Genomic DNA, 16,666 nt, shown 5'->3' on the forward strand with positions numbered 1-16,666 from the left:
TGGAGTTACAGATGCAGGGTACTCAAATCATTTTTACATTATAAAATTGTCAGAAGTTAAGCGTTCTGGCGATGACATAAAATACACTCGAATCTGAATGTGCAGAGGTGCAGCAAAAGTAGTGCTATTTGCAATAATATGGCAAATATTTCATGTTCAACTCTGTGTGCAACTTAGTCCATGCATTGTTTGATAACATAAGTATTCCTAATACTTTTTTTGTGTGGAATTGACAAAGCAGTGCCTCGAGTGTTTAAAAACAAAGTCTTTTTGTCTTGAAGCGTATTGATGATTAGTGAACTTGGTTTTAAATGAAAATCATGAGTACTAACAGGATGTCTCTTTTGTTTTCAGGTCTTGGCACAGAATGAATATAATTAGAGAAAACAGAGATCTTGCTTGTTTCTACACAACAAAACATTCATGGAGAGGAAAGTAAGTTTAAAGTTTGGTGTTTTTTTTGATATTTTGTGTGACATTTCTCCTCTCTGTTATTGAATTTAACTGTATAGTTCCTGTATTGATGGATGAAAATTGAACTAAAGTCTCCTACTGCTCAGTCGCTGAACTGAATGTATCTTCACTAGAATCAACTTGGACTTTATACATTGCGTTTTAGCCTTCCTCTGCACGTTACTACACTTCAGTGTAGCTCTGAAACGGACCACCTGACTTACTCAGCTTCTGAGTCTCTTGAACTTACTATATAAAGCACTAATTTGAAAGTGGAAACGTTTCTTCTCAGAATGAGTTCTTGGAGGAGTAATGTCTTATGTACTGTAATAGATGAGAGTCACTAGTCCACATATATGCTTGACATATTGTGTAAGAGAATATAAGTTAAACTAGTAACTGAGATTATTTGAAGACTTCCGTTGCTAGAAGTAAAATTCTTCCCTAATGCAGGTCTTGAATCTAAAAATAAATTTTCACTGATGCTTCTGTCTGCAAAAGCTAGAGAACTTCTAATAAAACTATGCATTAAACTATTATAACTGATACCTGTTACATTGTGTTTGAAGTCAGCTGTTATACACACCACTTAAAGCTTCATAGGACTTTCTTTGGTATTCTTACCCATTGTTCCTTCTCGAATGCATAGTAGTGCTGTGGAACTGGGATTTTTTTCCTTGCTACATGAGCATCAACAGAACAAAGAGGGTATGTTATCTGCACCTCAGGAGCATGAGTACTGCTTTATTCTAGTGGTAATAGTGAGAGCTGATGTCTGAATCTCACCAGTAAGTTGAGACTAGCTTTTTTTGGCTGTCTACTGAAAGATACTTCATGAATTCTTCCTGTCAAAGATTGGGAATGCTGGGAAAGACAGGATGGGATTGCAAGGAGTGGCAGTCACAGATATTTCTTAATTGTGCTTTGAAGAATCATGAGATTTCTTCAGTGTCTAATCAAAGAGCTCCCTGCCTTTCTGTCAGCAAAAATTAAAGCCCTGGGTGGTTCAGAGTAGACTGAGCAGCTGTCTGAGGTCAAAACCTTTCCTCTATCAAGACAGATTCTTGATTGACTTGAAATAGTTTAATACTTAGTTTTACCTCATTAGAATTCTAGCCAATACTGGTGTAAATTGAGTCTTACCTGAGTGAAGTTCCATGCGTTTGTATTTGTGTGGGCATGGGTGGATAAACTGTTTACTTTAGTAGTAATAAGATACTATGTTGGGGTAGAAGGTTGCAACAGTTTGTCCATCCCAGTCTCTGTTGCCCAGTGGAAAACACCTGGTCTCTTCCTCTGAAGTTCCTGTGGCATATATGCAAATTTAATGTGCATATGATTTGAGCTACTTGGTGTAATTTAAATACATAGAACTCAGATTGCTTCTCTTACCCAATAACTTCCATTAAAGAGCCTGTTCCTATATGATGCAGGCTGCTGAAGTTAGTGGTACGATCTTGAACTTTGACGATAGTGTTCTGATAAACTATGAAGTCTTATAGAGCTTCAAACTAATTATGAAGTGTAAAAGAGAGGCTGTTTGAAAACTCAGTGGTACTTTACTTTTTGCATAATGAACGGGAAAGGAGTATTTAGTGAGTAGTTGCCTCTTGTGTTGCAACAGAAGCTTATATGACTTTCAGTAAACTTATATTTGAATATTTAAGTCCACTCAGTTCCTAGTTATACATTCTCCATGTAATCTATGGATAACATAAAAAAACTCAACCCAGTAACTTAAAGCATAGTGCTAAATGAGCCTGAATCACTTTGCCTATTCGTATGATTTGTCACTTTGCTGGGCTGTGTGCATGGCACTTAATATTTCCTAGTAATACAGATGATGATGCTCCAGTGTTGATCTGTAGTTTTGTAAAATTAATAAACACTGTCTTTCTGCTTGTGGTGGTATAAAATTTGTCTAACAGGTTCATCCCGGGGCGGGGGGGGTAGTATAATTTCTGACTTCTACAGTGCTTCAGAGAAACCAGTGAATAGGCAATAGCCTTTTTGCTGGGAAGAGGACATTTGCTTCAAATTCTTCTCAAAACAGCCTGCATTAGACTGTATAGCAGAGTAGTTTGAGAGATAATTAGTGGTATAGTCTCCAAGGCCTGGAGGTATAAATACCTTTCTACATATTTAAAGGTGAAGTTCTGGACAAGAATATGTTTAGGCCATGTGTGAGAACTGACTTCTCAGTCTGCTCTGTTCATGCGACAAGACTTGGGGCTCCTGAATTTGCCTAGGGAGAGGAGATGAAGGAAACAGTAACTCTGTAAATCTGTCGTTCTGCCTTGTGCTTCTTGTCACATCACATATTAAGAATACTGCATAATAAATATGCTTCCTAGATCTTGAAATACTGGCTTGAGCGTGAGGGGAGAAAAGGAAGGGACTATAATGTTTTGAAGCTGATCTTCAATTTTGTAGGATCATTGTAGATCCTTATTCTGCCACAAATCACTGTGAAGCTCTTTAGTACGTTGAGTAAACAAAACTTTAAACAAGTAGAAGTGCTTGATTACTTGTGATAAGTTTAAGTTCTTTAGAACAGCCTTATTTGTAAATCATATAAAAGATAGAATGCCAACCTAAATTGTGCAACAAGAGGAAAGGGAACAGTTGGTTTGTTCAAAGCATTTTTTTATGATCTAAGAATTGGAGCGTCTTTGACAGACTGAATATAGTGGAATTATTAGTAACTAGAGTAACTTCAAATGTTCTGCTTTATTACTACGACTTCTCTTGACTTGTATCTTAAATAAGGAAAATTCAACCAGGTAAAGGAACAAATAAGTTTTTCAATTAGATGAAACATCTTTAAGGTGGCAGGTCACTTCAGTATTACAGATTTTTCTAAGCTTTGAAGAGAATAAGCACTTGCTTTAATTCCTGGATAAACACCTCTGGGCCAGTAATGGCTTGAACTTGCACCAGTTTTTTTGAGTAATAATGGAAAATGGTAGGGAATGAGGTTTGTGAGGTTAACTGTTTGCGACAGATACTCTTGGCCTTGCTATTATGAGAGAAGGAAGAACGGGCCAAGTAACATGAAGGTGCAGCTGGGAATGTATCTGAAGCATGTGCAAAGTTTGACCTTATACAGAAATGATGGCTTGTGCTGCACACCTGGCAAGTGAGAGAGAGAAGGGACTGCAACATAGGAATGCAGAGAAAGAGGGAAGAAACACTGGCTTCTTGATGTGGTGTCTAGTCTGGCATGCATCCAGATTAGTCAGTCAGCCATCTGAATGAGCCTAACCTCCTCTTCCTTAGCAAACCCATGCTTTTCCCAGAACTGAAGCTTAAGTTGCTACACTGAATCAGTTTTAACATGGACAGCTAGCCAAAGTGTTTTTATTTGGTTCAAGTTCAAGAAAGGCATCCCTGTTCAGATCCTGTTTCTTTGGTCAGAGAATAGTTACTAGAATTGCTTTGGTTCAGGTCTGGCTTGGCTTTCTGGGCAGGACTGATTTCAGATAGAAGCACCCTAGAACAAGAAGTTTGTACAAGTAGTAAGGGGTTAGTAATAATCTGCTGTTTCAAACTCTGGTTAGTTACGTTGCAAAAATTTCTGATTCAGAAATAGGTAAATAGTCTCTGAATAAATAGGTGGTTCAAGGTATGCTGTGAAGATTGTCTAGGAAATGAAACCGCAGTAGCGCTTCCATTTCCTACTTGATGCAACTAAATTTCTTAGCTTTAGCTCACTGCTGCTTGTTTCTGATATGCCTGAAAGGCAAGCAACTACCTTGCTACAGCTGTTCGTTAAGCACTATGGCAGTTAACATACCTGATATTGATGTACAATGACTAGCTGAGTATTGAACTATAGCTTTAGGGATCTGAGTCTTTCTAAGTTTAGTAGTCTTAGTTTTCCTCAAGATGAAGAAAATTAGGTTTGACTATAGTAATACTTTCTTGTTAGAGTATTGTGACCAGGTGTGTAAACTGGACTACTTCATATTACAACTGAGACAGCTTTAGAGTATTGCAGGAATGTTTGGGGTTTTTTTCTCCTATCCGTGTAGTCTTTTTAGAATTTTTTCTGGTCTGGTTGTCCCTTCCAGTGCAAGTTCCAAGAGTCTTTAGTCCTGACTTAGCCAATAATGTAGGAAAAGATATGCATAAGGAAATAAATTTAGTAGTGTTTAACTTGTATGCCCCCTTTATGGATATATAGAATGGAGGAGCTTGACATATTATAAGAATAATCTGCAAACTGACAAATCAACAAAGAAAATTCCTAACACTGACTTGCTTATAGCTTCTTAACATAATTTTTGCTGTTCAACAGGGTTTTTCAGTGACTTCTGGAGGAATTAATATTCTTCTGTATTCTAGGTATAAGCGAGTCTTTTCAGTTGGAACCCATGCCATCACCACTTACAACCCCAACACGCTAGAAGTTACAAATCAGGTAACTGTCATTTTTGGACAGGGCTATTTTGAGTTTATTTCTGACATGTTCACCATCCAGAGTGAAGGGTTGCGTTTAGTCTCCAGAAATTATCTTTATTGGCCAACAAGTTGCTTTTGGGTGTGCTGTTCTGAGTGAACTGGATAAGTTTGATCGCTGTAAGGCTATGTCTCTGAAGGGAGTCAGGACACTTTCTTACTTTGCAGAGTATCAAACAGGAAGCTTAAGCTAAAGCTGTCACGTAGCATTGTCTCATTACATCTACTCAGTTGTTATAAGTACTCAGGGTTTTCGAATGGAGGAGATGCAGGTTTAAAATTACTAACCGTATAACCTAATTACTTTCAATTGTTTAGTGGCCTTATGGAGATATCTGTAGTATTTCTCCTGTTGGAAAAGGACAAGGAACAGAATTTAGTCTCACTTTTCGCAAAGGGAGCGGAAAAAAGTCCGAAACTCTTAAGTTTTCCACAGAGCACAGAACAGAACTCCTTACAGAGGCACTGGTAAGATTTTTATTTTTTTTGTTCAAGCAAGCAGTAAGTACTTGGTTATCATTACCATTTGTCGTAGTTGACTAAGCTTTCTTTTCTTACCTAAAAAGTAGGAAAGCAAGTTGTCTTTTGAGCTGTTCTTTTAATGTACTTGATGTAGTGTCAGGTTGCAGCAACTATTGCATGATGCTTAAACAGCAAGTAAAGCTACAAATACTGAATATATTAAACTGCAGTGGAATGATGAGTCTTCAAGGAGACTTAGTTCAAGCCCCTTAAAACGGAGCTTAAATGTAGATTTTTCTGAATAGACTGGCTATCATATTTGAATTCATTCATGATTAACTTTTTTAAAAAAACAGAGATTCAGGACAGACTTCTCGGAAGGAAAAATCACAGGACGGGTAAGTGTCTGGCTTGTCTGGATCATGTGCAGTTTAATGAAATAATCCGAAGACTTAAACTTCTACTGTGTTCCTGTATGTTATGCTTGTGCTATATGCATTACCTAAAATAGCTTTTGTAAATTTGGATTTGAAGTCTTCCTCTGAGAAAAGAAAAATTAAGAGTTTGTTCAAAAGCCATGGGAACCTTTTCCACAGTAGAATATTTGAGTTCTTTTCACTTGGCCTGAGCTTTGTGGTGGTACACTTAAAGACTCTGAATGTTACTGCTTTGCCAAATAGATGCAGTTCTTATTTGGAGAGAAGGAAGAAGAAGAGCATAAGCTTTGATTTATTATTCAATGTTTACTGCTTCCAGTGTTTTAATTTCGAACTCTAAATAGTTTTCTGCATAACATCCTGAACACTTAATGTGGGAATATTTGTTTCCTAGCAGGATTTCTGTAGGTCAGATTAAAGACAAGATTGCCATTTAATGAATCTTGGTAATATAGTAATAAGTGAGGCAGTATACAGAGCTGGACTTTGTTTTTGTCTTCTGGACACAGAAGAAAGCACTTAAAGTGACTTAAAGTATTGCATAGAATAAATCTTCAGTGATGAACATAGCAACGCTGCTGGAATATGGCGGTCTCCTTTGTTTTGCTGTAGTTCAGAACAGACCTAACTCTTGCTGGTTTCAGTAAGTCTGTACTTGTAATGAAGTATGACTGCAGGAGATAAAGTTTGCACTATAGTAATAAATTTACCTTAATTTAGTCTTGATTACCTGAATAACAGCATTTGGTGCAATAGCTGTTTCCTTGTCTAACCACAGTGCACATAGTCTGTGAGTAGACCACCTTCTGCAGCAAGAGAAACTTTTACTCCCTTTGAGTGGCTGTTTTGGGATTGGTGTTCTCTTTCCAAAATGCATTGTTTAAGCTGTGACTTCTTGTCAGTGAACAGCTATTTTCCTTTGATTCACAGTGTTCTTAACATAGGTAAGAGCGTTAAGGTAAATTATATAATCTTTTGAACTTTACACCCACGCTGCTTACTAGATTGGAAAAGAACTGTTGCTGTATAGTAGAGGAGTGTGTGTGTAGATGTCTAAAAGTAGCTTTCTCTGCAGAGGTATAACTGCTATAAACATCACTGGAGTGATACGAGGAAACCTGTGATTCTGGAAGTGACTCCTGGAGGTATTGACCAAATTGATCCTGCAACAAATAAAGTCCTGTGCTCCTATGACTACAGAAACATTGAAGGCTTTGTTGATATTGCTGGCTATCAGGGAGGCTTCTGTATCCTCTATGGAGGATTTAGTAGATTGGTGAGTACTAAAACAAAACATCTGGGTATGTTGCTTAGGATGTTTATAGCTGCATGTTTAATAATGAAGCTTCAACTCAAATTGAGTTGTATGTATGTGTATCTTTTAAACCCAGCTGTGGAGCCTCAAAGGCTCATTGACAGGTTTTAAACCCTCTTTTCCACAGGAAGTTAATTAAAACATTTGAGTGCAATATGTGGGGGTTTTTCGTTTATTGTGTGTTTGAAAACTAGAGAGCACAAAACATCTGGTTATATATATTTGGGTAGTGAATATGAATGCAACGTTGTCATGGAGTTTCCTGATACTTCTCAGAGTTACAGAAGTGACAGGCAGTATTACTAATCTCCCTAACTGATGGAGGGATTCTGTTCAGAAATAGATCAATCAGTGATGATGCTTCCTTTTAGGCCTGTGATCTGATATTCCTCAGCTTTGCTTCAGAAGTAACTGCAGTGTAATGTTGGTTTCAAATCTTAGAAGGGTTTCTGTGTACTATACTGCAAGCAGCTGAAATGAATCTTTAGGACTTAATTCATGGTTACAAAGGTAAATATACCTACCTCAGTCACTACTAGCAAAATAGGGCTTTGTTCTCTAGATCAGGGTTTCCACATATTTTGTACTGCAGCATACTTTTCTCTGGCATAAAACTAGCAGTATATAATTGATTCTCTGGAGCTGCCCTAACCTTGCCTAGCAAGGCTGGACAGCAGCCTTTACAGATAGCAGCTGGAGCTACCACTGTGGTTCTCTGGATTCTCACTCCTGCCAGGCTGTCAGGATCTGTTGCCAAGGGTGGACAGGCAGGTTATGCAGACCTTTAATAACGTGCTAATGTATAGCAGGTTATCCTTTAGGAATAGCTGCTATAGATTTTTTTTTTTTGAAAGGCAAATGTAAACTTAATAGTGGATCTCTTGTGTAATGAATCTCTTCTCTTTATACCATGCACTTAGCTGAGGCAAGCCCAGCTGCTGGGAAGATTCTCTACTGTTGGATATATAGTGGAGGATTACTGTGGAACCGTGGTTTCTTGAGCTATGCCATGTTTTTCACTTGTTTTTGTTTTTGTTTTTTTCTTGTCAAAACTTGCAGCATCTGTTTGCATCTGAGCAGAGGGAGGAAATTATCAAAAGTGCAATAGAGCATGCTGGCAACTTTATAGGTATCTCTCTGCGGATAAGGAAGGAATCCCTAGAGTTTGAGCAATACTTGAATCTTCGCTTTGGAAAATACAGCAATGATGAATCTGTAACATCTTTAGCAGAGTTTGTTGTTCAAAAAATAACACCCAGACACTTGGTAAGGGTATCAAACTGAACTTACTTGGTCCCTTTTTAAGTGTGAAGTTTTCTCTTTCCTAACATGCTTTTTTTTTTTAAGGAACCTGTGAAAAGAGTACTAGCTCTTACAGAAGCTTGCTTAGTTGAGCGAGATCCAGCTACCTATAATATTGCAACTTTGAAACCTTTAGGCGAGGTAAGAGGCAACCTTTCTCAGTACTTCTTCAAATAGAAGACCTAAAAGGTGATAATAGTACAATTTTGGTAGCTTACATAAGATGGCCTTAATTTGTAGAGTAGATAAATAACACTGCTTCATGAATGTGATTCTTATTTTTAGGTATTTGCCATAGTGTGTGACTGTGAAAATCCCCAGCTTTTTACCATTGAATTTATCAAAGGACAAATTCGGAAATACTCTTCAACAGAAAGGTAACTGGAGCTTCTGTGAGTTATAAATTCTAATGCAAGTTCCCATTGTAGTGTTTCTCCATAAACTCTGACCCTTGGAAGTCTTAACTCAAGCCTTGCTATTCTAGTGGTCTGCCACTTACAAATCAAGATTTGTTACGAGATCTAAATTTCTCCCCTTTACCTTCATCCCAACTTTAAGCAAAAGTGTCCAGAAGTTTTCTGATAAACCTGTAAGGATGTTGGACAGTTAGATAGAGCCTGTTTCTCCAAAGCAATGTTCTTCTGTGTATGTTGTACTTGGTTAAGCAGTGTATCTGAGATAAGGAAGGAAAGCACAATTTAAGTGATATGGAAACGTGAAGGCTGTAAACCCTTTGAGCTGTTGTCTTGAGATAGTCTTAGATGATTCTATTTAAAACAACCAACAGAACAGTCCCTGAGTGCACTTGCAGTTGTAATGCAGCCTAATCCTGCTAAGTGAGGTTTTGCAGAAAGCACAGGGATGAATTGACTGGCAACATGTGTAACTCATTAACAGATAATCTAGGTTGATCCCCTTACTGAAAGGCTGCAGCTGGCTATACTGTATGTAAGATGGCTCTGTTCTTACAGTGAATAAAGGAACATTTGAAAGTTAGTGACTTCTTCCAGAGGTGTAGCTGTTGGCACCAGTGTTAGTAAGAGATTCCAAGTATTGCTGGGTTTTGTTCTGTGCTTCATATTTTTTTTCTTCTTTTTTTTCTTGTAACTTGGTTCTTTGGCATTGCTTTTCTGATCTAAATTATATTCGTATGTCTTTGTCCCAACCCAGAGATTCTCTCCTGGCTAGCTTGTTGGATGGAGTAAGAGCTTCTGGTAATAGAGATGTCTGTGTGAAAATGACCTCCACACAAAAAGGCCAGCGTTGGGGATTACTCAGTATGCCTGTAGATGAGGAAGTAGAGAGCCTTCATCTGAGGTTTTTGGCTGCTCCTCCAAGTAAGCCAGTGCTTATTATATGTCTTCATAGTGCTCTTTAAAACATACAGATATTTAGTCAGGTACTGTGCACTTAACTTTTGTTATGTCTTCTTCCAGATGGTAACTTTGCAGATGCTGTGTTCAGGTTCAACGCTAACATTTCCTACAGTGGGGTACTACATGCAGTTACACAAGATGTAAGAATAAATCCTCTGCCCATCTTCTTAAGAGGTCGTTAATGCATAAACATATTAATAATTGTTATTTCTTAACCAGGGCCTGTTCTCAGAAAACAAAGAGAAACTTATTAATAATGCCATAACAGCATTGCTATCGCAAGAGGGAGATATTGCAGCATCTAATGCAGAACTTGAAAGCCAATTCCAAGCAGTAAGACGACTAGTGGCTTCAAAAGCGGGCTTCCTTGCCTTTACTCAGCTTCCAAAGTAAGTGAGAAGTCTCTTCAAGCTTGGTAGTGATAGGTGAAAACAGTTCTTGAGCTTTTGATGACATGATATCTTTAAAACTGAGAAGTGGAGTGAAGTCTCACTTCTGAAAAACACTGGAAGACTCTGTACACGTTTTCTTCCAATAGTACGAGACTGTCATCAGGCTTTAACGTAACTTGAGAATCCCAAATGATCATTAGTATGTAAAGCTGCTTCTTCCTTTGCTAAATACTCTCTGCCTTGAGTCAAATATGGTTTAATGCTTTTCCTAGTGGAAAAACTTCTAAAACATAGCTTCATCTGTCCTTGAAGGTGGGCAGTTCTTCACTCTTAAGAGTATGTTGATGCCATTGCTTTCTTCAGTTCAAGACAAGGTAAAACTTGTTGTTAGGAGGTTGAGTTGTTACTCCTACAGTAAGTACAGGCTGCTTGGAGTTTGTGTCTTAATTGGATAACATAAGAAAGCAGAGAACTACCAGATGAATGAAAAATTCTTTGGAATATTTCTGACTCAGGACTATGGGGCAACTGAATGATGTGAAGAGTAATGTATACACTTACTCTGAGGCCTGAATAAAGTTCTGTTTCTCTGTGAATAGTGTCCTGTACTATCACTGTCCTGTAACTACATAAATGTGTCCTTGTTTTGGTCAGCATGCTCTCGGTATATTATTAATGGGGAAGTCAAGATTTTCCTACTAAGGAATCTCAAATTTATGTAAATGTCAAGGAACTGGCTTGCCAAATGGAATGAGAGCAGGCCACTTTTGGTCCCCGATTGGACTTTTATCTTAAAACTAAGCTTTCTGTTTCCTCTCTAATCTTGGTGGTTTTGCTTTCCTTTCAAAAGATTTCGAGAACGATTAGGAGTGAAGGTTGTGAAAGCCCTCAAAAGGAACAATGATGGAGTAACCCATGCCTCTATTGACATGCTTTGTGCTCTTATGTGTGTAAGTATTAAATTGCAGATTCTTTTATTTCTGAATGTGTGAACTTCAGTCTACTGAAAGATGTAAAAATAGGAACTGCACTTCAACTTGCAGTGTGCTCAAACATGAGAACTTGTACAGTGATTTCCTGCTGAACTTGAACTTGAAGTAGGATGTGACTTTTATGGGTTCAGAGTGTGGCTTTTGGACTACAGCTGTTAAGAGTTGAGGGTTGAAATGTGACTGCATAGTGAATACCTTTTTTTATAGCCCATGCATGATGACTACGACTTGAGGCAGGAGCAATTGAACAAAGCTTCCCTTCTTTCTTCAAAGAAGTTTCTAGAAAATCTACTAGAGAAATTCAATTCCCATGTGGTAAGTCAGATTTTGAAAACAGATAGCTTCTTTAAGTGCCTTTCCTAATTCCTATGAAAACACTTCTGTCATACTTGGATATGTCTTTGAATGTATTTGTGCCTGCAATTGAGGTTCAGAAAATACAGTTATGTCTGACACTGAATCTTGTTCTAAATAGGTTTTAATCTTGACAGGTTGGAATGTAGCTGTCTATAGTGCAGAACTTGAGTGTCATGCAACAGATATTTGCATGTTTGATGTGGAAACTGAGTGTTCCTTTCGACTGGAAGGATAGTGTAAACTGGTACTTATGAGATTAAAACTAGAAATAGTAATTTGCAGCACACCAGTATCCAAGGTCATGAGTCTCCGATACACTCTAGGAGCCAATACTTTACCAGAGTATTGCCATACTCAGAGTAATGACGTATTTTAAAGTTGTAATTTTTGTTTGTAGGCTGTTTCATGGTATGACAGGGAAGATCACCTTCAGCATCATGAGTACTGAATAAAATTTGCATGAATACTCTCAGGCAGGGGAGAAACACTGTATCTGTATTATATACCTGTCGTCTTAATTTCAGGATCATGGGACTGGTGCCCTAGTAATTAGTTCGCTTCTGGACTTCCTGACATTTGCCCTGTGTGCTCCATATAGTGAGACTACTGAGGGGCAGCAGTTTGACATGTTGTTGGAAATGGTGGCATCTAATGGAAGAACACTGTTTAAGCTCTTTCAGGTAAGATTTCGTAATTTTTCAGTTGTTATTAGAAGCCTTAAGTAGTCAGTAAACATGAACTTTTTCTTGTTATCCTGAAAGACAAGAAAGAGGTTAGTGACCTGTTGTTTTACCTTCAAATATCAGATTGAGGTGCTTGTTCTATAGTGAATGATATCCCAAATCATTGTAGAATAGACTGCCTAAGATTTGTTTCTAGAAACACTTTAAAATGCCAGTTAAATATTAAGCTAGATTCAACAGTTGGACAGATATTCTTCTCTTTGGAGAATCTGCCACCTTTTTGTGTCTCTCTCAGTAAATGAGAGTTGAGAAACAAGATGGACATCCTCTTTGTTAGTAAACCTGTAAGAATTCTAGGATTTTTAACTAAACTGTCAATGCTTTCTTTCTGTAGAAACAATATGCTCTCCTGCTTCTTGATTCTTGTTAGCTTGTGTTGGACAGTTTCCCCAGCATTATTTCAGCTTCTCTGGTATATACTGCTGTATATATATTGCCAAGAAGTCCGTCTGATAGTTACATGAGAGATTATTGTTTAAAAATATGGAATTAGAACTCTTCCTGGGCCTAGCTTTCGTAAAACTGAAATACTAGCTTTTGCTCAAAATTAGAGGTAGAACAGTGATGTAGATGCATAAGGATGCTGAATCACAGATGATCTAATCTTCAAATTTTGCACTTGGGTAACTATTTTGCCAACGTTTTGTTTTAGCACCCTTCCATGGCAATTGTGAAAGGAGCAGGTTTGGTAATGAAGGCAATAATAGAGGTGAGATTTTTATCAGTGTTACCTGGGGTAGACAATACATATTCAGTATGCTACTTCATAAGCGCAATTGCTACCAGTAGTAGAAGTTTGTTATGTTAGCCTCTCGGGGGGTGGGGGATGGAAGAGGGAAAGATGAGGAACAGAACACCTGCTTAATTGTGAGTGGTTTAATGTAGCAACTTGCTTTATCTTACACTTTGGGGTTTGGAAGGCATGAGTTGAGACATTAGGTAGTGCCTTGCATGCTTTCATAGTGCAGTCAAGATCTGGCCGTTAATGTTGTATGTAGCTCAATCACCTACCTCAGAGCCACCAGACTTCTCCTGCATGTTAAAGAGGGCCTGTCAAGGAAGAGAGGCCATTATTTCCTGGGATGCATTGCCAGATGGAATGGGACTGGGATTAGGAGGCAGTAGTGTCTGAGAGCAGACCAGTGATGTCAGCCTCTATTCTTGCTCTTTCTGCTTCAACAAAGGATGATTTGGCTTTGTTAGTTTCCATACCACATGATGTATGGGCCAAGTCCATACTTGTCAAGGGCTGCTCATAAGTGTTGCAGGGTGACCTTGCTAACTGACTCTTGACACTTCCTGTGTTGAAATTCAGGGCTTAAGTTAGTGCCTCATTGTATCACAATGGCTTATGCATCTGAAATGCATCTAGTACTTTCTTGGAATGGAAGTGAATGAACACTTGAAATAGAGGTATTATATATCTGCAAGTTGACATTGATGTACCTGATAATATTAGCTAAAAGTTGCTATGCTGTTTGTTACAACTTGTGTCGTTTGAACTGTAGTGGGACATGGGCAAGTAAAAACACAGTGAAAGCTTTTTCATAGTTATGCGTTGCAACTTATGTATCTTGACTGAGTGACAGTTTTATCCATGTGGCTGTCTAACCTGAACAGCACTAGTTATTCTTAAATGGTTACTGTTGACCAAAGTCAAACAAGAAGCGATTTTGGCCGTCATTCTTTGTTTAACCCTAATTTGCAATTGCAGTGTGGAAATGGTACTTGTAAATATACTGCCGGCCTCCTGATCTGTGATGGAAGACGCGTATCTTACCGTGTCCTGTTACTGTCCTCATAGACATAACCATCAATTATCTGGTCCATGGCTTTACTACAACTTTGATCAGTGGCTGTTGAGAACTTGCACTTAAAGCCTATCATACTATGGCTTCTGGCTTTTGGATATTAATTGACATAATTGATGGTCAAGAAGGCCTTGGAACTGTAGACTAAGATAAAAGCAGCTTAACTAAGATTCTTTCTTTAGTAATCATCTTGCCCTGTTTCCAAAGGAAGGAGACAAAGAGATTGCTACCAAAATGCAAGATCTTGCCCTCAGTGAAGGTGCCTTACCTCGTCACTTGCACACTGCTATGTTTACAATAAGTACAGATCAGAGGATGCTTACAAATAGGTATGTCAGTCTCACTTGATCTATTATGTTTAAAAAGGCTAAGTAATGGCCTAGCTAATGTTAGAAACATTGGGAGGTGAGGGAAGAAAACTTGCAGTTTAGGAGAATATTTTCTTCAGCAGTGGGTGTGTTTAAGTAGAGCAAGCTTCAGCTGAGACTGCAGCCACTTAATATCCTTTGATTCTTTTTTCTTTTCCAAAATGGGACTTGCTTTGGTCACTCATTAAAGGCTCAGGTTTTGATTTTTATTTTTTTCTGAAAACAATCAGGAAAAGAAAAGGCAAGTAGAATGTCTGGAAGGTGTGAAAAGGTTTAACTTTATTATACAACTGTATAAGTCCTGGTGTGCACACCTCAAACATCTTGCATGCTGTTAGGGTCACCTAACTCATCTGAGAGATAAATCCTCTCATACAGAAATCATTCCATGAATTCAGCAGTCAGTAGAACTTGTGAGCTCTGAGACTGGGCCTGAGGGCATGCTGAGGATGATGAGTGGTAATTATTTCCACCCAAATACAAGATTATAGATGTTTTAACTGCACGTTCCTGAAGTGCTTAAAGCGTTGCTAAGCAATGTAGTGAAAAGTGGAACTTTTTGCCACTGTATGTCGTTCAGGAGAGAGCTAGCATGAAACCTTCTGTCATACTAGTTCTGTTCGGAGCTACCGCTTGCAATTTACTTGTAAGCAATGCTTCAGTTTAATGCAGTAGAACCCTAGTGACAAATGTTGGCAGAAAGCGTCAGTTGGCATAGAAGACAGGCTCCCAAAAAGGCTTTCCTAACCAATAACTGGTAGGAGCTTCAAGTAGAGCACTTAACAGTTCTTGATGGCTTCTACATTCTTAACTTTATCTGTAACTTAAGATTGACTGGATAACATCTAACGACCAAGTGTAAGTTTTAGTTTCTGCTCTATTGCTCAAGTGTTCTTGTGAGGTCTAGATCAAAAAGCATGCGCTGCTACTGTTCCACTAACTTCACTGGAACTTCTTAAAGGCAACACTTTTTAAAGCATGCTGAGCATATACTTGAACTGGAGCAATATAATGCTTTGTGCTCTTACTCACTCAAGAGCTTTTGCTCATCTTCATTTCACGAGCATGGTAAGGGTGTCAGTTTGGTAGTTTCAAAATCTGTTTAAAATACTAACTTGCAGTTTGTTAATTTCAATGGCTTTTTCAGGCAGTTGAGTAGACATTTGGTTGGTCTCTGGACAGCTGAGAACAAAACTGCTATGAACTTGTTGAAACGCATTTTGGTGAGTAAAAATGGGATATGGGGTAGGGAAGAATATAATCTGAGAGCCTGTAGTAGTAGGAAACTAAGGATAGTCTATGTAGTAAACACATCCCCTTTTCCTTCCAAGAGGGATATCTGCCCTGGGAGAACAGCAGTCTGGCATCTGCTATTTGAGGGATATTGATGGCTAGTAGAATGTCTGGGATTCTTAAAGTATTCTGTTACTTTCCTGCCACTTGTAAAAATGACATATGAAATACACCTTAAAAATAAGGTGTCTGACTTTTTTTTTTTTAATAAAAGTACAAGAATGTGTGAGACATAGTAAACAGAGTCACTAATGCTTAGTGCCAGTAAGCAATTAAGGCAACAGTTCTGTCTATGCTTTCATGCTGTTCAGCTTTGCTTATAACTTAGCTAGGTTTACATGTTGGCTGGTACTTCCTGTGTTCTTTCACCCTTGCAGCCTTCTGAAAGTTTCTTGCTTAAGTTACTTCAGTAAAACTAGTTCAAAGACTAGCGTTGTAAGGAATTACTAAAACTGGAAGAGTAGCAGCTTTTAAATTCAAAATAGCAATTCCCTCATTTTTGGCAGAGCAAACTGCTATCTTCTGGAAGGCTTAGTCAAATGAGACTCTCATCTCTCTAGTGTCACATGCAACTTTCAATCCATATCAAAGGATATGGATGGATTCTAGTGTTAACAGTATTAATTCCCCTCAGTATTGCTGTGGGATCAGCTCTTTTTTTCCTGCACTCCTTAGCTTCATTAAGTGCTCCTTTAAGATGGGATATAAGCAAGACCCCTGCTGTACTGAAGCTAATTATGTGCCTCTATTGGTGGCATTTCACTAATAAAAGCAAAAAGCTGCTGTAGCGTTACATACTTGCTGTAGAGTAGAATAAAAATTCTGTTTCGAAATTTCTAATTTAAAGAAATAATCTTGTTGCCTAATGTGAATGTTTCTGTTCCATTAGCCACATGTGCGTTTA

At 38.2% G+C, this 16,666-nt stretch overlaps 1 protein-coding gene across 4 annotated transcripts in view; it reads left to right on the forward strand.

Moving 5' to 3' along the window:
* Positions 1-16,666, forward strand: part of DNAJC13 (DnaJ heat shock protein family (Hsp40) member C13) — a 57,612-nt gene that overhangs the window by 7,448 nt on the left and 33,498 nt on the right. For all 4 annotated transcript variants that reach the window (XM_086615082.1, XM_086615081.1, XM_086615084.1 and 1 more), the window contains exons 2-18: positions 355-435; positions 4,801-4,876; positions 5,233-5,382; positions 5,733-5,774; positions 6,889-7,089; positions 8,188-8,394; positions 8,476-8,571; positions 8,716-8,807; positions 9,601-9,767; positions 9,867-9,946; positions 10,026-10,195; positions 11,049-11,148; positions 11,398-11,505; positions 12,072-12,227; positions 12,943-12,999; positions 14,309-14,430; positions 15,617-15,692. In XM_086615082.1, coding sequence (XP_086471208.1) covers positions 368-435; positions 4,801-4,876; positions 5,233-5,382; positions 5,733-5,774; positions 6,889-7,089; positions 8,188-8,394; positions 8,476-8,571; positions 8,716-8,807; positions 9,601-9,767; positions 9,867-9,946; positions 10,026-10,195; positions 11,049-11,148; positions 11,398-11,505; positions 12,072-12,227; positions 12,943-12,999; positions 14,309-14,430; positions 15,617-15,692 — 1,968 coding nt within the window. In that variant the 5' untranslated portion in view covers positions 355-367. The remainder of the gene's footprint in view (positions 1-354; positions 436-4,800; positions 4,877-5,232; positions 5,383-5,732; positions 5,775-6,888; positions 7,090-8,187; positions 8,395-8,475; positions 8,572-8,715; positions 8,808-9,600; positions 9,768-9,866; positions 9,947-10,025; positions 10,196-11,048; positions 11,149-11,397; positions 11,506-12,071; positions 12,228-12,942; positions 13,000-14,308; positions 14,431-15,616; positions 15,693-16,666) is intronic.

This window comes from Tauraco erythrolophus, chromosome 7 (genome assembly GCF_009769465.1).
Source record: "Tauraco erythrolophus isolate bTauEry1 chromosome 7, bTauEry1.pri, whole genome shotgun sequence".
Lineage (NCBI taxonomy): Eukaryota > Metazoa > Chordata > Aves > Musophagiformes > Musophagidae > Tauraco > Tauraco erythrolophus.